General features: G+C 44.9%; 6 protein-coding genes across 6 annotated transcripts in view; 3 read left to right on the top strand and 3 right to left on the bottom strand.

The window, feature by feature from the left end:
- The window catches only part of LOC131260887 (prolow-density lipoprotein receptor-related protein 1), a 68,818-nt gene extending 57,630 nt beyond the window's left edge, over nucleotides 1–11,188 (bottom strand). The window contains exon 1 of the mRNA XM_058262732.1: nucleotides 10,945–11,188. Coding sequence (XP_058118715.1) covers nucleotides 10,945–11,164 — 220 coding nt within the window. The 5' untranslated portion in view covers nucleotides 11,165–11,188. The remainder of the gene's footprint in view (nucleotides 1–10,944) is intronic.
- Nucleotides 11,189–13,553: 2,365 nt separating this feature from the next.
- Nucleotides 13,554–14,864, top strand: LOC131261387 (protein Rae1). Its single transcript, XM_058263408.1, has 2 exons — nucleotides 13,554–13,570; nucleotides 13,640–14,864. The coding sequence occupies exon 2, from the start codon at nucleotides 13,652–13,654 to the stop codon at nucleotides 14,735–14,737; it is 1,086 nt and encodes a 361-aa protein (XP_058119391.1). The 5' UTR covers nucleotides 13,554–13,570; nucleotides 13,640–13,651; the 3' UTR covers nucleotides 14,738–14,864.
- Nucleotides 14,808–15,535, bottom strand: LOC131261389 (NADH dehydrogenase [ubiquinone] 1 beta subcomplex subunit 3). The gene is made up of 2 exons (XM_058263409.1): nucleotides 15,414–15,535; nucleotides 14,808–15,247 (listed from the first exon to the last, which is right to left on the bottom strand). Exon 2 carries the CDS (start codon nucleotides 15,235–15,237, stop codon nucleotides 14,887–14,889), a length of 351 nt encoding a protein of 116 aa, XP_058119392.1. The 5' UTR covers nucleotides 15,238–15,247; nucleotides 15,414–15,535; the 3' UTR covers nucleotides 14,808–14,886.
- A 130-nt stretch (nucleotides 15,536–15,665) lies between these two features.
- Nucleotides 15,666–18,138, bottom strand: LOC131272465 (protein aurora borealis). The gene is made up of 3 exons (XM_058274204.1): nucleotides 17,221–18,138; nucleotides 16,628–17,144; nucleotides 15,666–16,557 (listed from the first exon to the last, which is right to left on the bottom strand). Exons 1-3 carry the CDS (start codon nucleotides 17,896–17,898, stop codon nucleotides 16,013–16,015), a joined length of 1,740 nt encoding a protein of 579 aa, XP_058130187.1. The 5' UTR covers nucleotides 17,899–18,138; the 3' UTR covers nucleotides 15,666–16,012.
- Nucleotides 18,139–18,444: 306 nt separating this feature from the next.
- On the top strand, nucleotides 18,445–19,139 carry LOC131271445 (peptidyl-prolyl cis-trans isomerase-like 1). The gene is made up of 2 exons (XM_058272878.1): nucleotides 18,445–18,602; nucleotides 18,667–19,139. The coding sequence occupies exons 1-2, from the start codon at nucleotides 18,523–18,525 to the stop codon at nucleotides 19,112–19,114; spliced, it is 528 nt and encodes a 175-aa protein (XP_058128861.1). The 5' UTR covers nucleotides 18,445–18,522; the 3' UTR covers nucleotides 19,115–19,139.
- Nucleotides 19,140–19,374: 235 nt separating this feature from the next.
- On the top strand, nucleotides 19,375–22,107 carry LOC131272695 (sorting nexin-14-like). Its single transcript, XM_058274523.1, has 7 exons — nucleotides 19,375–19,508; nucleotides 19,571–19,703; nucleotides 19,780–20,635; nucleotides 20,692–20,965; nucleotides 21,033–21,278; nucleotides 21,346–21,527; nucleotides 21,612–22,107. Exons 1-7 carry the CDS (start codon nucleotides 19,396–19,398, stop codon nucleotides 21,998–22,000), a joined length of 2,193 nt encoding a protein of 730 aa, XP_058130506.1. The 5' UTR covers nucleotides 19,375–19,395; the 3' UTR covers nucleotides 22,001–22,107.
- The last annotated feature ends 320 nt before the right edge of the window (nucleotides 22,108–22,427 follow it).

The following is a 22,427-nucleotide window of genomic DNA, read 5'->3' as shown; positions in this document are numbered from 1 at the left end:
AGAAAATAGGACGTTGCTTTATGTTTTCTAAGCTCCTACACGTCGCATAGCAACCAGGGAAGGAAAGGGGAGGTATTATTTGTTCCACTCTTTTTTGTTTTACAGGGATTCTCAGAGGATAGTATAATAGTAGCAGTATTTATTCCAACTGCAGCACATGATATTCCAATAGCGTCAGTTGATTTTATAACGCGATCATGTTTATTATAACTTTGTCAGTTGAAATCAGAATCTTAGCAGTTGATATTATAATCCTCCTGGTGCAGCAGCTTGAGCGAAGTATGCAACTAGCGAGTGTAAACGTATTTCGCACGAATGACAGCCCAAAGTGGATCTACACAGCAGGTGGGTTCATATCCAATGAACCTCTTCGATTTCATTGGAACGAAACTGCTCACAAAAATAAGTAAAAAAATGGCATGCAATCAACATGAAAATTAATCAGCACGGCTTGCTTAAAAATTCTTTTCGTTTTCTAATTAAATCGAACCGATTCATACGAGACAAGCCTACTTGATATGTTGAACTAACTTGGAGTCTCTTTGCGTGCGATATACGTTTATACTTGCTAGTTACTACTACGATTCTGATTTCATCTGACAGAGTTGTAATAAACATGATTGCGTTATAAAATCAGCTGGTACTGTTGGAATATCATGTGCTGCAGTTAGAATAAATACGGCTACTGTTATGATATCATCTGAAAACCCCTGTATTTGAAACAAGGCAGCGTTACGAAAGGTTGCAAGATTGCTGGTTGCCCTAAATATATAAATTATAGGGCTCACATCGCATTGTAGAGCACGAGAACATAACACCATTATTTCCTCTGAATAAAGCGCATATCATATCCCGAGACAACGTACAATTTGTGGTATTGTTGAAGAACAGAAGCAAAACTTTTCATCGTTTTTGGCATCGGTTAAAGTTTGGGATGTTGGGATGATTGCTGTTGCCACTTGTTATGAATTCAATATTTGTTTTGAGCCTCAGTTTGTCGCTCCCGGATCATGCACCTCACGTGGTCGTTCGCATTCAAATAGATTACCATTTAATGTTTAAAACATTTTGGCAACAATTTGTGCTGAATGTCCAAGCAATACCCTCCCTCTCTTGCACAACAAACATCATCTTCGAAGAACAAAATAAGAAACGGCAAGCTAACTGTTGCCAATTTCCAATACCGCTTTTGCATGTACGTCATCGTTTCTGGCATGGAGCGAGTACTGGGCCGATTTCTTCCCCGTTTGCCCTGCCAAAGCCGTTGCCAAAGTTTTATCGTCCGTTCGGAAAGGGCGAGGAAATTTATCGAAGAATGTCCGCTTGCCAAAGCTCACACAAAAAGGTCGCAAAAGGACCTTCGGTGGAGCCAAAAGTTCGTAGGGGCGAACAGAAAACTGGGTCACCGACAAGGGCAAAACGTTCGATTGAGGAAAATTGTTCTGCCAATGGGAAACTTGTTTGTACCCTTAGAAACTTAGAACTGCGACGGAGATGTTTAATACCGAATGCCAAGAGTGCCAAATAAACACGATGTCGGGAAAAAGCAATGGCTGGTATATTATGATGAGTTGCAAATTAATGTCCATTATGGACGGGGAAATTATAATTTCTGCTTCAAATAGGTTTATGAATAAAGATGGCATAAAACAGGGCCATCGACAACATACTTGAACGCAAATGTACTTCCTAATACAATACATTATTAAGTAAGACGTAGCCGGAGTCGGAAGTAAAACAAAGGAGTACGATGATTAAGCAGGTTTCCAAGGGCATCAAACCTCATCTAACGACACCGCAGGGGAAATGAAAAAGGCATACAGACTCCCTCGTACAAGCCTCAAGCCAAAACAACCTGAATCTGACGTACACCTCGATAGTCGAATCGGGAAAAGGCGCCATGGATCGTTGCCGAAAGGCGCTGATAAGCTCATCACCTGGCTTTAGCGCTTCTGTCTGAGACATTACTTCTTGTTATCACCTTTCGCTCCCTCTCTCGGATGCCTGAGGCGTGATTTTGTGTTCCCACCGAAAAGCGGCACCAAACTACCAGAAGCAGCAGCATCCAACCAAGAGCGTAAGACATGAAGACGTTCTATCGAAAACGCAAATACGTGCTGACGGTGAATGTTATTGTTATTAGCATCATTATTTTCGCACCAAGCGCCCCGATGCAAAAGATCCTCGCCCGCCACCCACACGCGGTAATCGCGGTGATAAAGTGTCTGATAATAATGATGAAGCGACGCCCGCCCCGGTGACGAGATGACGATAATGGGTGACAGCGATTACAGGGGGTGGGGTGGGGTGCGGCGGGGGCGATTTACGACGTGTCGGAAGGATTCCGCCGTCACCCAGCCGTGAAAGTCCCTTTCGCCAATTGGGTGCGTTAATCTCCGTTCGAAAGGATGGAGAGTTTGGAGTTGGGATGGGAGTTCGAAAATGAATTGTTGAAGCACGCTTGTACACCGTTCACACGTTGTTACTTTAAACACGGCGAGATCTCCTTCGGAGTATCCTTGGGATATAAGTAAGGACAATGCAATCTTTTGTCATTTTTCTCGCACCTTCCTTTCGCCCATTCATTAGCCGTAATCGGATCCGGGGTCCGTCGTCATGGTGTGATATACAATGTCCGCCACACAGCACTCTATTTTAATCGGATCGTCCAGATTCTGCTTTTAAGAATTGGATTGGTGGGAATGAGTGGCCAGGAAAATCGTGCCCATCATCCGACAGTTCACGGATTCGAAACACTCTCACGAAGAAGAAGAAGACGACGACGACGACAATCCCGGTAGATGGAAGGTATAAAGTGTCACTCAACGCAAGCTGCTACCGGGTCCTCCTCCTTCTGCAGAACAGCAATGTCATGCCTTGCCGGTTTCAATTCCCCCCCATTCCGAACACACACTCCAAAGAGCCACTCTTCGGGGCGTGTGCACAAGACGGACTATTTGTCGGAAAAGAGGTCGACTGCCAGAACCGTCACCGACATTATGACGGCTTGCGAGCAGGCCGCGAGCAGACCGAAACAGATATCCCGACGCCGAGCAGCAGACAGATTCTGTCGTTCCGGTAAGTTACTGGAGCACATCAAAATGTGGTAGAAGGAATTCCGCGGGGGGTTTCCAAGGCAAAGGAAGAGAATAAAACGTACTCCCTCGGCGGAATACGAAACGAAGTGGCTATAAACGGGACAAACTAACGAAATTACGGTGGCGATGCTTATGACCTACAAAGCGTGCGATAAGAGCGAAATACCATTCCATCACCATTCTACGCCGGTCGTCCCTCTGATCCTCGGCATTCCACGATTGGCGTAACTCGCATTAATTTTTCAAAATTTCATATCTTCGGTGTAGCAAATACCAAGAGGGAAATGGTTCAAACGAGGGAATGAAAAATACAAACATTTAATGGATATAGAGCACAATCCTCTCGATTTGTAAAATTCAACATTCTTTTTTCTGAAGGACAAATTAACATTAGAATCCAAAGTTTTCGATTTTAATATCTCAAAAACGGCAGAATATTTTTACAAAACAAAATAAGGCTTTTCTTAATAACTAAAGATACATCTAAAACAAAAGTTTCAGATTTTTCTGTTCAACCAGTTCCGAGAACCAACTTGACTATCCCTAGAACGCTTTTTGGGGGACATTTTTAACCCCTATTTGTAAAACGCTATAACTATTTGAAAACAAATCTATAACGTAAATCTAGAAAAAAAAGTGTTCGCTAGAAAGTTAGTATGTAGAGCCATATTTCAAAAATAAAATCATATTTTTGCCATTACAAATGACGCCATAAATTAGCCTCAAAGATCGAAAAAAACGCCAATTTCCGTAGTAACGCATCGCGCGTAACGCTTCGGAACGTTCGCATAACGAATCAGGGGTCAAAATGACCCCTAAAATGCATTCGGGCAAGTTTCCAAAGCAATGTATTCTAGTGTTAATGGGTATGTTAAAAATAAAATAAAAATAATCTTTTCGGTCTAAATAAAGATAAAGATTGTCTTCTTCTTCGATGCGATGGCTTTCGAGCATTATTCCACCGTCTGGCCTGTTTGTGTACATGGTCGTTATCAGTGTCAAAATATACCAAAACCCCGGCATAAGCACTGATAAGGTAACGGATTTGATCAGCCAAGGGAATTTGGCTTTATTTGCGAATAAAAAACCAACATACAATATTGAATATGTAAGTCCGAATGTTTCTGTGCGGCCTAGAACTCTTTCCGTCCAATGCAGATAACCCTTGCATCGGTGAGTGATTCGTTTGTAAACTAAATTGGAGAATGTAATCAAAATTCGTCATCTGAGGGTAGGTTTTACAAGGCTTCGGCAAGACAAAACAACAACAATGCTCGTGTCCTCGCGTAGAATACACATGGCACACCGTAACGTTCTGATTCCTAACCCTGCACAGATAGTGGCAGCATCGCTTTAAGATTCTTCTAGGAGCCGCGGGCCGACACGCTATAAGTAAACGACTTAAATCAATTGAATCCAATTGAGAAGACCTACGAATAACGCGAGAAGCGCTAAAACTGCGACAAAGGAACCATGCCACCAGCATCGACAAAGATCGCACGCAGCCACGTGCACGGAACCCGATGGTGGTCGAGGTTCAGGTTACTTGAGCCGGAGGAATATCTGATAGAATAATTGCTACTCCTTTCAAACTCAAGCCATCGTCCGGGGTTCCATTGGACTCATTCAGATGGTTTTTTTTTCACCAAACAACTTGAAGCAATAATGCGCAGCACAAGTGTTGTTGGAACTCCGTAATTCAGAAGTTGTTGAGGATCCAATTTTTCACCACATACACAATGGGGAAAAAGGGCATTTCCCAGCAAAACACGATTACCATATGTGTCCCGACCGCAATCCAATTCTGCTTCCGGAATTGCCAATTTGATGGAACATGTGGCTTGGCGGAGGAGGATGACAGTGAGAGCTGCCCAGAATTGATCGACAATGCGCCCCCAACACAGCCCAACCAATGGATGCATATTTAAATGGATCCATTTGGCGCGTCCTCAAACACCCTCATTTCCAATTTCAGTGTTCAACCACACAAGCCCGTCTCTGCCCGTTCGCCATGGTTCGAAAATGGAAAAAAACGAAAGAATTATTTGCCCTGGCCGCCCACACAAAAGGGACAAGAGCTTTTCTCGTTCTGCAATCTGCAGAGACCGACCAACCAAGTAGAGCTGGGCTGGTTTGTGTGTATTGTGTCGAGAGCTGGAACATTTAGAACCATTGTGTAGTAGTCTCGGAAAACCAGAGTCGGATCATAATTTATGTGCAAGCTCCGATGGCAAAAGCCACAATTCCTGTACGACACGAGGGAACATTTTCATTTTTATTTTTTCCTCCCACTTTTCTTTCTCCACAAGCAACCGTTTTCCGGATGTAGGGAAAGTTCAAGCGGTCGAAGTAAAATATTTTGCGGTGTAGCGGTGAGGGGGGGAGGGGGGGGGGGGACTAAACCAAACCGACGACTAACCGTTGACAAACCCCTTTCATCGCCTCACAATAGGTGACACAAAGGGATTGGAAGGAAAAAACTTTTCCTGAAGCATTCGAAATGACACCCGGTAGAATGTAGAAAATTGAAAACCACGATGCTCCAAGTACGGGGTCGTCCCATCCGTAGGTAGGCAAGGGGGTTTAGCAGAGGCCATTAATGAAAGGAAATAAACATAACCACTTTCGCCAAATGGAAGAAGAGTTATGACTGTTGGAGAAGTGACATTAGAATGCAACCCGTGAATTATTAGTCATAACACACTGCGCTTGATACTGGTTCGTCCATGACTGGAATAAGTGGCAACGCGAAACGTCGATTACGTAAACCCCCCCTCGATTAATTACTCATCGCCCAAAAAGGAAAGCCCGACGCGGAAAGGAATTGGCAAGGCACGTCAACGACTAGCGCGTCTTATTGTTTCAATAACGGGGCACTACTGTGGGACATCTTTGCCGACCGAAGCAGCTGACGACTAAGCTGCCAGATAGATGGCGTCACCCTGCCCATTTGTTTCTTACATCTATGGGACAAGCGCAATTCATAAGAAGTATGTCCACTTGCACGGAAAAAACGAGGATAAGACACCCTACCCAAGAAGGCATGGCCAAGACGTACGGAGAATAAAATTATTCATACAATGTAATCCAAGCGAATCTAGTGGCGTTCAATTTTCTTGTTCCGATAATCTTTCTCTTTTTGGATGAAATTGCTCTTTAAAGTAAAATGCTCTTTCCAAAAGCAAAGAAAAGGACAATTCAGTATTACTTCTTTCAGTTTTCACATGAAATTCTCCACATATTTCATATGAACTATTCTGTACCAATGTTCTAATAAACTAGAGCTGTGTCATTCAGATTCAGATTCATGAATCTAAACGATTCTTTGCGTTTTAGACATTCATGAATCCCAAAGATTCATCAACTGATTAAAAGTGATGAGCCAAAAATGGGTTCAGGGACCCCCTTTTTTTCGTGGAGATTTGTGACATTCATCCATTAAAGATTTATGAAAATTCATTTAGGTTTCGAAAGATCTAGTTTGAAGATTCGAATCCCTAAAGATTCACGAATCCATCTGAATGAATCTTAGGGAAAAGATTCATATGACTGAATCTCGCCAAAAGATTCATGATGAACAACACTATAACAAACTGAATTATTCATCATTCAAAGAAAGTCTCAGATGGCTATGCTGACTCTTCTCAATTCGGAATCATCAATCTCGATCAGATCCATGAATCCCAAAGATACATCAACAGATGAGACGTGATGAGCCAAAAATGGATTGAAAAACTCCCTTTTTTTGGTTTGGTGACAGATCCATGAAAGATTCATGAAGATTCAATCAGGCTCAGGTTTCGAAAGATTCATTAAGATTTAAAGATTCGAATCCGCAAAGATTCATGGATCCATCTGGTGAATGATTCATATGACTGAATCTCGCCAAAAGATTCATGATGCACAACACTATAATAAACTGAATTATTCATCGTTCAAAGAACGGAAAGTCTCAGATGGCTATGATGATTCTTTTGACGTGCTTACGCGTCAGAATCAGACTTTTGCCCAAATCAACTATTTATACCCTTTGTCTGCAATTGTGGCGTGCGGTCGAACTTAATGCGTGACAAATGTGTCAGATGTGTCAACTCTCGCTGGAATCACCCTTTGTCGAGTGTGGTCCAGCTGTTCATCTGCATCAAATATTAACCCCACAAAAGTGTTCATAACCCGGGAATCATCCGGTACCCGAAAGCTCTGCTCTGCTCGAAAAGCGAATGAAATTACAAATGGTTCTCCGCTTCCAGGACGACCTCTTACATTCGGGGAAAGCAACATCGAATCGAACGCCGATGATTGATAGCGATGGGCGGGCATATATGTCGCCAATTTCGCCCGACTCATTTCGTGCCGCTTTTGTCTCTTGGCAGAAGAAGGTGGAAAGAAAGTTCCTTTGCTCGAAATACACCATCGTGGTCGAACGGTCCATCCGATTGCCTATTGTCATTTTTGTAGGGAGCGGGCGGGGAAGAGGGCCCGGGATGGCAAGAACACACAGCAGCACCGTTCCGTCGTCCAAAAGCCAAACGGAACGGGAACGTGTCGCCGAACGATGTTTATGATGTCATGTGGTGGAAAATTGATATAAATTTGATGTCCGCTTTTTGTCCAACCGAAAGTGGTGCCGACGTATTCGTCCATGCCAACAGCTAAACCGATTGACTTTTATCTAGCAAAAGTGACAGGGGCGAGGAGTGAGGTTAGGTGTGTGTGTGAAAAGGGACCCATTGGGCGCACGGCTGGAAGGAAGTATTTCGGCTGATTGGGCTTTTGTTGGGAGGCGTGCGAATTTGAATAGACATCCATCACACACACAAGCGCGTCCTTTTGAACAGTCTGACCAGACCCGTGGGGCAAGGATGCTCGTTAATCGCACATCCACAGCCCGAACTCGAATCAGGGCTCGCAAGGAAGAGTGTTCCCCCAGGAGGGAGAACCAGCCAGAAGGTTGGACGAGGAGCGTGTTTCATTGAAAGCGAAATTGTAAAGAATTGGAAATTCCCGCTTGATTTGCTGGAAGCAATTTTACCTACGGCGCTTTTTCCCCGAACATCCGAGTCGACCGATATTTTTTTCCTTCCTTCCCTTTGAATTCGGTTGAAATCGGTCGGCATGGAAACGATGTGCAGCGTCGATGATTGCGCTTCTGACTGTTTCAATATGAAATAAAATTTGCAATCCCTAATGAAACGCTCATGTGTTCAAGTCAAAGGTCCAAACTAAGCCCCGGTGAAACTAATGAATGTTCGAATGAATTCCTTTCAACAGCCTCGTGCCATGTACGTATATGTATTCCCAAATGAAAGCCATCGTTGAAAGCAATCAATACACAATTATAATCACGAACATGGCGATGACGCTTGATGTTTCGAGGATTTAATTTCAGCGAAATCAATCAATTAAATGTGTGCACAGACACCATTGAATCCCAATCGGAACCATCTGTGCCAACAAATGATTTCGTCGGGATTAGGCGGAACGTTGACGGTTTGTCCCAACCAATGGAAAATTTCGGCCTATAGATTTCGAAACCAGGCAAAGAACGTAAAACCTCTCCAGAATCGAGGCCACCAAATTGAACCGGGGTTGATTCAAACGATACATGAAAAGCGAAAAGGACGAAAAGCATCGTTTCCGGACGGGGGTAGGAAGTGTGTGTAAACGCAGACACAACCAATGCAATTAGTGGCATTAAGCAAACGTCCGACTGAGTTTCTGGTGAAATCGCAACCCTGTCCCCGCATGATTTGTGAGCCTGATTTCGGTCCGACGTTCGAAAACGCCGGTCTGTGTTGCACAGCAATATCTTTCGGACGAATGCACTAATTATTCAGTGACCTGAATCGAAAGCGATTTTGAAACATTGTGATATTCTCACACGAAAATGGATGACAGAGCTGGGGTGTGATAGAAAACGAGTTGAATTGAGTGGCAAAAGCAATGGAAAGATTTTTTCAATCTGACAAAAAGCATCGCTTCCATCGTTCAGTTGAGCTTATTCTAAAATATCAATGCGCCCTCGTTACTTACTCGGAAAGGAAAGATCAGTTTATTGGAATCGTAAATTGGGTCGAAGACGAAACCATGGTGCACACGTGCGCTGGGAAATGTTCTAAAAAAAGAAAACCCCCCCCCCCCCCCCCCCCCCCAAGAACCGAAAACCCTCGAACCGTAGTGAATTCTCATGAAAGTATCAATATATGCATTAGATAAGGTTCGCAACCGTATTCCCACGATTCCACCGATGTCAGTCTTTCGCTTTCCCGGGGAGATCATGTCATGTCTGTGCCGAAACGGGTTGCTGTCGCTTTGCCCATTCTTCGCGGCTTTTGGGAGTCGCGCGTCTTATCAAGACAGCAGGGCAGAGGCAGGGATCTTTATTCCCGGGGTGAATAAATAAAAGTCAAATAAGCATTTATAGATAACGCGCAGCGATGGCGCACAGGACTTGTGTCCCCCTTGGGCACAACATGCCAATTATTCTCGGGCCAGGGTTCCCCGGGTGCTATGGAATGATGCGACGGATAAATATGATTAGATCGTTGATTGATTGATTTCCAGCTGTGTGTCGGGCGTGTCCCGGATCTAGGAGCGGGTTGCAAAAGGCACGTGTGCAACGCATTCGCCTCCTTTTTCCCGTACCTCGGCAAACGGTAGAATGGTACTGACCGCTGATAAGCTCCGGAGTGGAGGCGAGAGTTGATCCTTCATCTTGCTTACGGCGTCGAAAAGTAAGCAACAACACCAACGCAACGAGAAGAGCGGCTCATGTGATTGACGTTACAGCCGATCAACGTGCGTATATTTCAAATGTTATCACCAGGTTATATATGTTAGATTCGCAGCATCCCATAATCACGTTCTTCCTACACCGAATCCGACCATCCTAGCAAGCTGGGATTGGAATGTTGTTCGTTTTTTAAATCAAATCGTAACACAGCCACATTCCAGTTTCTACCGCATGGTCGGTCAGACTCCTTTCCTTCCAGTTTTTTTTCCGCATGGATTCGATCTAGTAAACATCTTAATCTAGTTAGAACTGATTTTCAGCAAACACCGCGAAGGGGAAAACATTTAAAGGTAGCGATCTTGCCAGATTTTTAACCGCATCCTGCAATGAAGAACTCAAGGGAGGGAGATATTGAAAAGAGAAAAACAAATCGTTATGTAAACAGTAAACGGTGAAGATGGTGAGGATGGCATTCCCACCAAGCGATAGAGATATCGTAGCGAGAGACAAAAAAGTGATCCGCGGGGGTTTTGCAAGCAAAACCAGAAAAAAAAACCTTAAAAATGGCAAGTGAAACGGGTGGAAATATTCAACTCGAATTTCAAGCCCCATTACCAGACGCTTGCTTGGATGCTGCTTAAGGTGTGTGTTGGCGTTTAAAAATGTTGTTTTTCGTGTCTTCTTCGTCCTCTAAAGGGGCAGGTTTTTTTTCCCCCGCTTCTCTTGACCATAAACAACCAACCGACGAGAGCTTCCTCCTTCTGCCACCGTGTCTGCGATTTCGTAAGAGATACCGTACCACACACATGGGTTAAAGATTCGTCGATTTTCGTGTGTGATGTTCTAAAATGTCAAAAGACCAGTCCCGTCCCACGTTACCTAAGCCGGAGGGGCACATTTTAATGGCGCAAGAAACGTGTTTCTGCTGGCGTTAATTTTGCCTCGCGCTAACGCCATTTAGGATTTCGAGCGGGCGCCAATAAAATTCCTCCAGCCGTTATCTGTCCGCCCCGGTATGTGGGGTTTGTGCGTTTCATCAGAGTGTTCCGTGTTGTTTTATGTTTTGCATAACAACAAAAAGGAGAAAAACAACCAAAGGAGCCTGGTACTAACCTTGAGCCTCCTCCGTTACCGCTCCCGGTGGTTGTCTCGTGGAAGTCGATGGCTCGGGCGATCGGCGTACTCTTCGGGGAAGATTGCCAGAACCGGTTACGATGCTGCTGGCCTTCAGCGCCGGTGCACTTGCACCAGAAATTTGCACACCATCAATGCCAGGCACGGTCATTGACACCGCGCTGGTCGCCACGGCCAGCAGAAGCAGCAGCACGAACATTCCCGCGTTGGCGTGCACGTTTGGCGGCGAAAAGTCGAAACATTTCCCTCCCGGCCTTCGTTGTTGTTGTTGTTGTTGTTGTTGTTGGTGTTGTTGATGATGGTGATGATGATGCTGTGCAGAACCAGCACGGACGCGAACAATCTGGCGATTCACGCACATCTTGTTGCGCCAACAAGACGCGTTTTTCCGCGACAGGACTTATTTGAATGAATATTTCGTTTTCCTCTTTCGCGATCTTTTTTCGCACCGAAACCGGCTACTCTCCGCCGCACAAACCGACCCTTCGCGGGCTGGCAAAGGCGTACATATGAACACTTGGCACACAACACAAACACACACACACACACGCACCCACCAAACTGCACACTTCCTTCTTTCAACGGGTAGCCTTTTTTTTATTACTTCATTAACTTACAACGCGTTTCTGGTGGGCAGAAAACGAAGCGAAACACATCGCACACAACACACTGCTGCTTCACTGGCTGGGAAGACGAGAGAGCACAACAAATCAACACAAAAAATTCAAATGTGAAATTCGAAACCGGGACGGGATTTTTCTTCAAACGAGAAATTATTAAAATAGCCACCATTAAAAGCCGCGCTACCGCCCAATCGAACGCTTCCTCGTACCCGATTGCAAACCCATGAAAGAACTGAAAACAAACCGCAAACGAGAAAAAACAACGAAAATGCCTTGCCCTTTCCACCCAGATCAGCCGATCCTTGACCCGCTGGGTCTCAAAAATTGTACAATTACGTTAACCAGCGAACCAGCGTTGGAGGAGATCAGAATCCACACATGGTCTTCGCGTTGTTTTGAACGAAATCCTTCCTTTGTGTACTTCTCCGCCCCGGTGTTACCTTTGGACCGAAATCACGCAATTCTCGCGAAGCATCGTCGCGCAAAGCGAATTTTCGCCATCACCCCCCTGTCTCAATCAGCGCTTTTCTTGCTTTCGGTTTACTCCTTTCGGTCGCTGCCGTGGGCAATCAGTGATCCGAAGAACCGTGTGTGTGTGTTAGCGAATCCCGAATCTTGAGAACGAATGAAACTGAAAGAAGAAAATACCCCGCTTCTTTTGCGTCTGATTCTTCCGCTTCTTCTAGGCACGCAAACATAGGTGTACAAACAGCGCGGTCGCTAAGGAAACGCTCGGAGCGAAGAGAGGCGACGGACGCGAGAAGATGCACACACCACGTAAAAAAAACCAAAACAACCTATCACGTCTTCTTCCACGTTTTCTCCTCCTTTTTTTATGCTTTGCATACTACGCGGCTCGTCTTCCATGCTTTTTCCAGGTAGAAACCGACAGCCCACAGTTCACACATGTTTCGATTGATGATGTGCCGGTGACCCGAGCGAACACACAAGGCTCGCGCCGCGCCGTTCGTCGGGGGCCAAAGATGTAATTGAGCAGCAACGCGCGTACCAACCAGCATGCACTCTACGATGGTGAATTTTCGACCGGCACTAAGCACAACACGAAAAGAAAACCAGGACACATTGCAGCAAATGAGATTTTTGCCTTTTTCTATCCCCTGTCCGATGAAATCGAAGCCACCACGGTCCGCACAACCAACTCCTAGCAGCGCTGAACCAAAACTAAACTCGCCGAGCGTCCTGTTGATTAGTGTTGGCAAAATCGGGATTTGGAAGACTTGAAGATTCGATCCCTAGACGGATTCCAACGATTCAAATCCCATTTGATGGATCAGATTTGATTTGTTTGGGACTCAATTTGATGCTGAGTTTCAATTTGAATTTGGTATGAGAGAAAACGGACATGATTCATTCAAAAGCTAAAATAAATTTTACTGTTCATCTCCACATAGCGAACTCATAGGAAACTCTGGTAAAACTCCTGTCAAAGCTGTATGGAGTTTCGAGTGTCCCGAGGAGATGAACAGTTAGACAATTCAGTTTTGCTAAATTAAGCAAAATGCCACATTTACAGCTTATTGCATTCCTCAATATAACTGCAAAAAAAATACAACTGAGTCCTAATCCCGGACCTAGGAATCCCATCATCACATCACTAGTTTTTCGTCTGAAACGTTCATGACGTCACATGAACCGGTTTAAAACGGTTCAGAAGCAACGATCCTTGAAGAGCAGTTCTAATTAATTTCTTTCAAAAATGAAGAAAAAATGAAAAACTATTTGCAAATGATCTTATGTGTTTCTCTAGCCCGATATGGTAATTTATTTTGATTATGTAAAATTGCCGAATGAACCGGTTCTTTTACATACCAAAGGAACGAACCTAGCGGCAGCAACAAACGAAAACATCGATCTGCCGCGGATTCTTGACAGCCCACAGAAAAAGACGCATTTTGCATGAGACTAGTTGTGATTGTTTTTCAAATCAGTAATAGCTTTCCTTACTAGTGCTACAAGCATAAGTAATTGACCCTTTATCCCAAAGTTTGTTAGCGTGTTGGAAATAACTTGCGTTGCATTATTCTGTACAGCACATCGGCACCATGTTTGGCACGCAAACACTCGGAGCCAATACAGGATTTGGGAGTCCTGCAGCGACGACGACCAACAATCCAATGAAGGATTTCGAGGTGACGTCGCCGCCGGAGGATACCGTCTCAGCGATGGAGTTCAGTCCGGCAACGTTGCAACAGAATTTCCTTATCGCCGGCAGCTGGGATTGTAGTGTACGATGCTGGGAAGTGGAGCAGTCTGGCAAAACTGTACCCAAATCCATCAAAACCATGGGTGGACCGGTGCTGGATGTTTGCTGGGCAGACGATGGTAGTAAGGTGTTTATCGCGTCCACGGACAAGCAAGTGAAATGCTGGGACCTTGCGTCGGACCAGGTCGTTCAGGTGGCACAACATGACGCCGCCATCAAAACGTGCCACTGGGTAAAGGGGACCAACTACACGTGTCTAATGACCGGCTCGTGGGACAAGACGCTCAAGTTTTGGGACACACGAACCCCACAACCGATGATGTCGATCCAGCTGCCGGAACGATGCTACTGCGCGGACGTCGATTACCCGATGGCCGTCGTCGGTACAGCTGGGCGTCACATTCTGATCTACTCTCTAGAGAACAAACCAACTCAGTTCAAGCAGCAGGAAAGCCCCCTGAAGTATCAGCACAGAACCGTATCGGTTTTCCGCGATAAAAAGAAGGCTCCAACTGGATACGCACTCGGCAGTATCGAGGGCCGTGTGGCTATACAGTATGTCGCTCCGCTGAACCCGAAGGATAACTTCACCTTCAAATGTCACCGTTCGAACGGGTCGACCGGTTATCAGGACATTTATGCCGTGAATGATATTGCATTCCATCCGATACATGGAACCCTGGCGACGGTCGGGTCGGATGGTTCGTTCAGCTTCTGGGACAAGGACGCACGTACGAAACTCAAATCGTCCGAAACACTGGACCAGTCCATTACCAAGTGTTGCTTCAACAGCAACGGTCAGATCTTTGCGTACGCCGTGGGATACGATTGGTCCAAAGGGCACGAGTACTACAATCCACAGAAGAAGACTTGCATATTTCTCCGTTCGTGCTACGAGGAACTTAAGCCACGTGCTTCGAGCTAATGGTATCTTCGCATCTTTTCATACATTCAAACTATACGCCGTTTTATTTGTTTCTGCTACAAAACAAATGGATTTATTCTGTAGCAGGCTTTTTTCGAAATAAAGTCTAAAGTACGGTAGTAACAAACGAGCACCATCCTTCCATTGCACTAGTGATGACCGCTTCCATGGCCTTTCTCGTCTCCATGACCATGGCCATCACCGCCGTGTCCATGGCCGCCGTGATAGTCCACTCCCAGGGCATACTCCACCCCGATCGTGGCGACGAAGGCGGCAAACCCGAGGGGGAATCCCTTGAACAGGAACGTTACCAGCCGCGAGCGATGAGTGGAAAACTGTTTCACATTGTAGCGCCAAACTTCGTTCCGTAGCCACGGATCCTTGAGGCCCCGACGGGCGAGTGCACGCTCAACTTCCACCAGCTCGGGAGCATCAGCTACCTTGTAGGTTGATGCATCCGGCACCTTGTACGGCGGCCCATGTCCATGTCCGTGACCCATCGTTGGCAAACTATAAATCGCACACCAGCCGATGGTTTTGACGTTCGATTGGGCATTCCGGTTGCGATGCGCACAATTACATAATTTTGTTCCGGAGAAATAAACAAACAAATCTTTTATATTTCCCAGCTGAATACGTCCGATGGAGCTAGGGCGTGTTATGCCACAATACTTACCAGAAAAGAAGTCGCCCCGGACGAAGGATACGAACAAATCGCTTAGTTTATTTCGCTGAAGACTATCAAATCCAAGATCCGTCTTTCGGAAAACCGAAGAAGGAAAACAAAGTCAACTGAGGGGTAGCTGTCAAAAGCTCCTTCGATTGAACTCAGTAGGTTAATGCCGTTCTATGCAAAGGAATTACATCCTTACGAATTCATCGAAGACGCGTAAACCGAAGGAAAAAAGCGAAGGATATCTTTTTAAGGGAAATTGCTATATCCTAGAATCAGAAATAAAATCTAGGCACTTTATTCTACAATTCGTTTAGTGAGCATATAAAATACACTGTCATTAAAAAATTGTTCAAATTAACGGTTTTACAATTGGGTTTCCTAAACTTAAACGTACTTTTTCTACTTGTCCTCGTTATCCAGCCTTTTTATCAATGCATCGCTATATAAAACATAGCAAAAATATTGCTTTAAAAAATTGAGCTATCAAGTGCGATCCAAATTTTCTAGTTATTGAATTTTGTTTCATAAGCTATTTAATTTTTTTTAAATTCTAAAGACTTGTTCCGGCAGTGCTATGGATGCAGATCACTTTTTGATTGTCACAGTCTTATAGAATAGGAAACTTCATGACCTCTTAACGTGTTGGAGCTTTCGGGGACAGATTCGTATCGTTTCCTTCCGGGCGTATTGCAGAATTCTTCCGAAAGCATCGACACATCCGAAAGATCGTTGGCATTATCATGGCTCTGGCTCTCTTCGTTGAAGCCACTATCAGTACGGTAAAAGTTCACATCCTTCGGTAGCTTTCCCGAGCCGGCTACAAAATTTTCTTTGATGGGCGAAAGCACCTTCGAAGGAGTGGGTCGATTCATCGATACATCGGCTGTGTTATCCTTATGGGTTGCTTTTTCGTTAACGTCCCCTGCGGGACTATTTTCGTTAATAAGCAGAAAAGAATGCGATAAATTTTTACGATTATTGGGACGTTTGACCTTCCTTTCATATCGCCGAAGTGGCGTGATTGACGAGCGAGAACGCTGCGAGCTATCCACAGATTGTGACGATGAGCTCAGATTGTTGTCACCGTCATTTGAAAGACATGTCTCAGCCAGAACGTTGGTCAGCTCGGTATGTTTTACGGAACCTAGGTAAGAAAAGGATGACCAATTAGACAGCACTTTCGTGGTAGAACCTTAAACCCTTACTATACTTACCATCCGCATAAACACGACTGCCACCGAGTTCTAAAGAATGATGATCACTCTGAACGGATTGGGTGGACGGTTCCGGTGTGCTACGATAAATCGCATCCAAATCGGAATGATGCTGATCATGCTCATCGCCCGGGCAGGGACTCAGCGAGTTTTTCGAGATAGGTGAGAGCGCCCCAAAAGAACTTTCCGCGTCACTATCGATCACAGGGCTTAGCGACAGATCATCCGGATAAAGCGCATCCTGTGAGCCAAAGTATCTGGTGCGTTTCAAATCCTGTTGGTTAGCTGATTCTTGACTAATGACCACTTCGGGTGAGTCAGGTGCTGGGCTCAGCGCCTGCAATTCTAGATCATCTAAGGAGTTTCCCAGTCGAGTGGCCTCTGCATCATCATCCGAATCAGCGTTTCTTCCTGAAATATTGAACAGTTTTCTTCGCAAGGACGCATCGCGAGCATCATGATCGATGCTGCATCCTGCTGACTCGTCAAGCGTTGAATTATGGGTTTGTTGTTGATCCTGAAAAAGGCATAACATTTCATTTGCCATCGGGGTTTTATAGGGTTCACCTCAAATTGTTTCACCAAAATCTTACCTCTTTGTACGTGAGGTACTTTTGCAGAACTTCTTCGACGTGATCGGGCAGTTGCGGTGGGAATGTTAGGATAGTTTGACTCACTCCATCACGGGTTCTCCTTTTCGATCGTCCCTTCTCACTGATGCCTGTTGACAGATCCACACTGTCCTTCGACAATACTATCTTTTGATTTCGCAATGGACAATCGATCGGGCTTGGCACAATGCTATGTTCCTTAAAGTAGGTGCTGATAGCAGCTTGTACCCGTGCTTCCATGACTGGATCTACCGTTTCGATGTACTGCGTCTCGTGTACCTCGACATTGGCCGGACCGAGCGACGACACTTCGTCAATCGTCCACTCGAACTGACTGGTGCTACTGTTGTGCGGCGTGCTGGGCCGGTGGAACAGCGACGGACTTCCGATCATTGGCAGGTGTAACCGGTCGGCAAGAGCCGGCTCGAAAGGGTTCACGACGCGGGCTTTCAGCATACGGGATGGTGGAGTTTGTAGTACCGGTAGCAAGTTGAGTCGGCCGGTGGTTGTATTACAGCTAATGTTACTCGCTCGCGCCAGTGATGTTGGCGTCTTGACGGCCAGCAGTGATGGTGACGAGGACATGGACGTCCGAGACGACGTTCGGGCAAGTGCATTTTGCAGCAGCTTTCGAGGCGTTAAAAAGGTGTCCGTATCCATTGTTGCAAAATGAATATGAGATATGGAATTCGACAGAACAGTTCAGCTTTCTTTTAGAATAAACAATGTTGATACACTTTACTAATTCACTTCGATGCTAAGTCGCTAAAATAATAGTAAAACACAATATTTTCTGATTATTCGCTCATTTTGAGCAAACGAAAACCATCACAGAATACACTTGGGTAAATCCTATAAATGCGACCCGGGGACGATAAGCTTGCGAAGAAGCATCTGATTGTGTCGTTCCGGACGTTTGATTTGAAATGGAAAACCGTCAACAGTTTTCCGGCTTGACAGCTGACGGTAGAGGTCGAACAACGCTTTTCAATCGCACCTTTCAAACAGTGGTATGATGATGGATCAAATGTTTTTTTCTTTTGAAAAACTATTTTTTTCGCACCAAAATATGATTGCTAAAATATTATAACGTTGTTTAACATTATTCATAGTAAAATTAGAATGTTTACGGCGTATTTTCAGAATTTAAATCGCCGACCATTGAGTAGCCCCCTGGCTATAAATTTGACAGTCGAATTCTGACAGTTGCCATGTTTACGTCCTTCGAAAGTTTGGAAAACTCGCGTTGCTTCTGATCGCGAAGAAAGTTTCTATTTCTACAAAATGTTGGCTATACAATCAACTAATGCCGGTGGAATACCTGACAAACTGTGGCAGCCACATTTTGTCGCATTTGAGACCACGTAAGTTGTCCACGGACCGCACTTTCCATTGACCATTTTTACCCAAAACGTATCTCCTCCACAGAATGGGTGAAATAACGATCGAGCTTTACTGGAAGCATGCACCAAATACCTGTAGAAACTTTGCCGAATTAGCAAGACGAGGGTACTACAATGGAACACAGTTCCATCGCATCATACGTGACTTCATGGTACAAGGGGGTGATCCTACCGGTACCGGCCGTGGCGGACAGTCGATCTATGGGGCAACGTTTGCCGATGAAATACATTCCGATCTGAAGCATACCGGCGCGGGGATAGTTTCGATGGCAAACTCCGGACCCGACACCAACGGATCGCAGTTCTTCATAACGCTCGGGCCGACGCAATGGCTTGATGGAAAGCATACAATATTCGGTCGTGTGCACTCCGGCATGCAAGCAGTGAAGCGGATAGGACTTGTGGAAACCGATAAAAACGATCGTCCTGTCGAAGCCGTGAAGATTGTCAAAGGAAAGGTTGAAAAGTACTAGAATAAATCGGTTTTTGATACACTAACTACTTTCTGAATAGCTTAGAATATTTCTTTAATCATAAAATAAATATCATCCAAGTTTAGTTTGTTTGTCAACAGATTTAAATCTCCCAGCAACAGCTGACCGAGTTGTCAAGGCATGTGGCAAGAAAACAAAGAAACGTCAAGAAGGTTGAAATTGATTAAATTTGTTTACTATTTATTAGGAAGCACAGCGCAGCACAGTTAAGTTTGGAGTTTCATCTCAAAACCCCACGATTGCTCAAAGAGTAGATTAGTATGTTGTTTTATCATGTGAAAGAGGTGCTTTCCAAATTCTACCAAGATGACATCGCTCGTGTAGTGGCAGCATTCGTGGTGGTGCTTTCGCTTATCTGCACGCTTTATTTGAGGTAAGTAGCATTTGCATGCTTTGCTTTCTTGACCATCAATCAACTGAACAATTTCCCCGCAGCTCCATTATTGGCCTGACGATTCTGTTATTTTTTGTCAATGGTTGTGTGGCGGCAGTGTTTGTTCTCAATCACAAGGAAACCTGTGGAAGGTATATACAAAAAATAAAGGATTTCTTTGGATTCAAAGATTACGTACGTATGCACACGCACTCAGAAATTGCAACATATAGAAAGTTATGTATTTCTATTATTGTTTTTTTTTTCGTAGAATGGCCCACACCGTTTCGAATGTGATGTATGTGGCAATGAGCGATGCCCAAGGCACAACCGCAAAGTACTCGTGCCTGAGCCGTGGAAAGGGTTTCTCATCGAACGCTCGCTGGACGATGCGGTGGACAAATTCTTTACCCACATATTGGACAACTTCATTCGAAGCTGGTACAATCAGGTAACACCGGATGAGGAGTTTTTGTATCACCTGAAGTCGAACCTTCGGGACGCACTGTGCCGGCTGCTGCTGCGAGCGAAGGAAATCGATGCTCCCGGAGTGATCATGAACCGAATGCTTCCGACCGTGTTCATACACTACGAAATCATTGCCAAGATGCTGCTCGTCGATCGTGTTCCGATGGACAAGCTGGCAAAAACGTTCGTTATCGACGAGTACCCCATCCATCCGGCGGTGCTTAACCGTGCGTCAGAATTAAACTATCTGCGGGGTGTGGCCAAAGTTTTGATTCCGCGACTTTGCACACCGGATAATACGGGTTGTAAGATTTTTTTCAACTTGATCAAAGAGCTTCTAACGTTTTGGGTGCTGCTTCCAATAATGGACGTCATTGCGGATCCTAACCTCATCAATCTTCTAATCATAATTGCTACGGACAAACGGTCGAAGGATGTTTCTCGACCCACTGAGCCATCGTCCACCCAGAAGGGTCAGGATGGTCCGGTTTATATACTCCATGATTTTGTGGGTCGCAGTTTGCGCAAGGTGGAGTGTGGCGTGGAAGTAACCATTCCCCAAGAAAGCTTGTGGCAGGACCAGGACAAGCTGTACTATTTTATGCAGTTTCTCATCAAAGAAGGATCGGTGGAGTTACTGCGTTTCTATTTAGATGTTGGTAAGTCATTGAAACGTGATTTTGTTTTTGCTTCCACTCACTATTTATTTTTACAGATACTCTCAACAAAGAGTTGGAAGATCCTCACATTACAACGGATCCGACAAAACTTTCGTCACTGCACCAGCAGTCAGAAAAGTTGTTCAACATGTACCAGGTTATGGTACAGGCGACCGATAACTCGAACACGCCCGTGACCACGTTAACGGAAGCGCACGAACGGGTCCGATTAAAACTGGAAGAAAAATGGGTTAAACAGTTCAGCAAGACATCTGAATACTTTGAACTGGTCTACGGTGGACGGGAGATCAGAGACAACTCCGAAAAGAAGTAAACCAACCGACTGGTAAAGGTGCTAGAACAAGAAACTATAGTGTTGCTTCTCTTTTTTTTGCAGAGGAAACGATGGGTCAAGCGGATCAGGTACAAAACTCAGCACCAAATTTAAGGAAGTGATTAGGGGTGCCGTTGATGGTGCACCTATCGAAGCGACAGAGGCCCCGACCGTTTGGGATGCGTTGAACGATGCTCACTCGTTGCCGAGCAACAATATTTACAGCTCGGTAACGCAGAAGCTACGCAAAGAGAAAGGCCAAAGTTTGGACGCGTTCATGGCCACGTTTATGCATTCCATTGAGCAAAGGTAAGGCGTTTGGTAGTGCACAATGGATGGGGCCTTTTTATTTAAAGATTGTTTATACTACCTTTAGCCCGGATATCGGTGAAGATGTTGTACTCGAAAAGGAACCGGTTAAGAAGAAGCTCCGAGTACCCGGACACAGTGTGGTTTTTGGCGATCTTTTTGAGCTGAAGAAAGCTTCCAAAAATACTCACACCACATCGCTGCTCTCACATAGCGTCCGAGGTCCTTCGCAATGTTTCGTGTACATCTGTAAGTTGCGTATGTTGAAGAAATGAACAAAAACCGCAATCGGAACACATAACACAGATATTTCTTTTCATATTTTATTTTCAGTGGTAAAAGTTCTTAACGCTCCCTTCATCATCGTCCGCTTAGCTTTGGCATTTTGTTGCGTGTCACGCAAATCGGTCGATACGTTGATAAATTCGCTTACGGTGAAACTCATCCGAGCAGGCCTTAAGGAAAGTCGCCTAGCGTTTCTCATTAATCTCCTCCGGGAGCATGTCTTCTTGCGTAAGCAGCCGGAACCGACTCCGGCAACGCTGTTGAAACGGCAGCAGGAGGCTCGCAAGCGGCTGGAAGATTTGCGCGGAGGATTGGGAAACTTGGCCGATGTACTGCAGTCACCGGTACTGAACAAACATCTGATGTACTGTTTGTTCGACATTTTGCTGGCAGAAATGTATCCGGAGTTCGATGAACCTCCGAGCGTCACAGCTTGAGTGATGTGATATATTTTGAGGCTCTCTAACGCAACCGGCTGGGTAAACTAAACATTACACATGTGAGTAAAATAAACCAATCTTTATCTCTATTACGGGAATTTCGAATGCTTAACAATATATTAATTTCTCAATGGTCAAATTATTGTCGATATCACAGCGACGCGTAAACGTTGTATTCTCTCGAGGCGAGGCGCCTTTTTCTGATTGCTGTCGAAAGTTATCAAATGCTACCGGCAGTAAGCAGGAAAAGACAAATCGTCTGCAAGTCCTAAACGAAAGCATTTAGAAAATTATCATATGCACTCAACGTTCTTCCTCGAAGGAATCAGATATCGGTAATATTTTACTCGTATGTCGCATGATGTTGTCATTCTTAATCAAACTGAACAGTGATACAGATGGCACCTCATTAAAGCACCATATA

This window comes from Anopheles coustani, chromosome 3 (genome assembly GCF_943734705.1).
Source record: "Anopheles coustani chromosome 3, idAnoCousDA_361_x.2, whole genome shotgun sequence".
Classification (NCBI taxonomy): Eukaryota; Metazoa; Arthropoda; class Insecta; order Diptera; family Culicidae; genus Anopheles; species Anopheles coustani.
The sequence above is the reverse complement of the archived record's forward strand: the minus strand, read 5'-3'. Positions and strand labels throughout refer to the sequence as shown.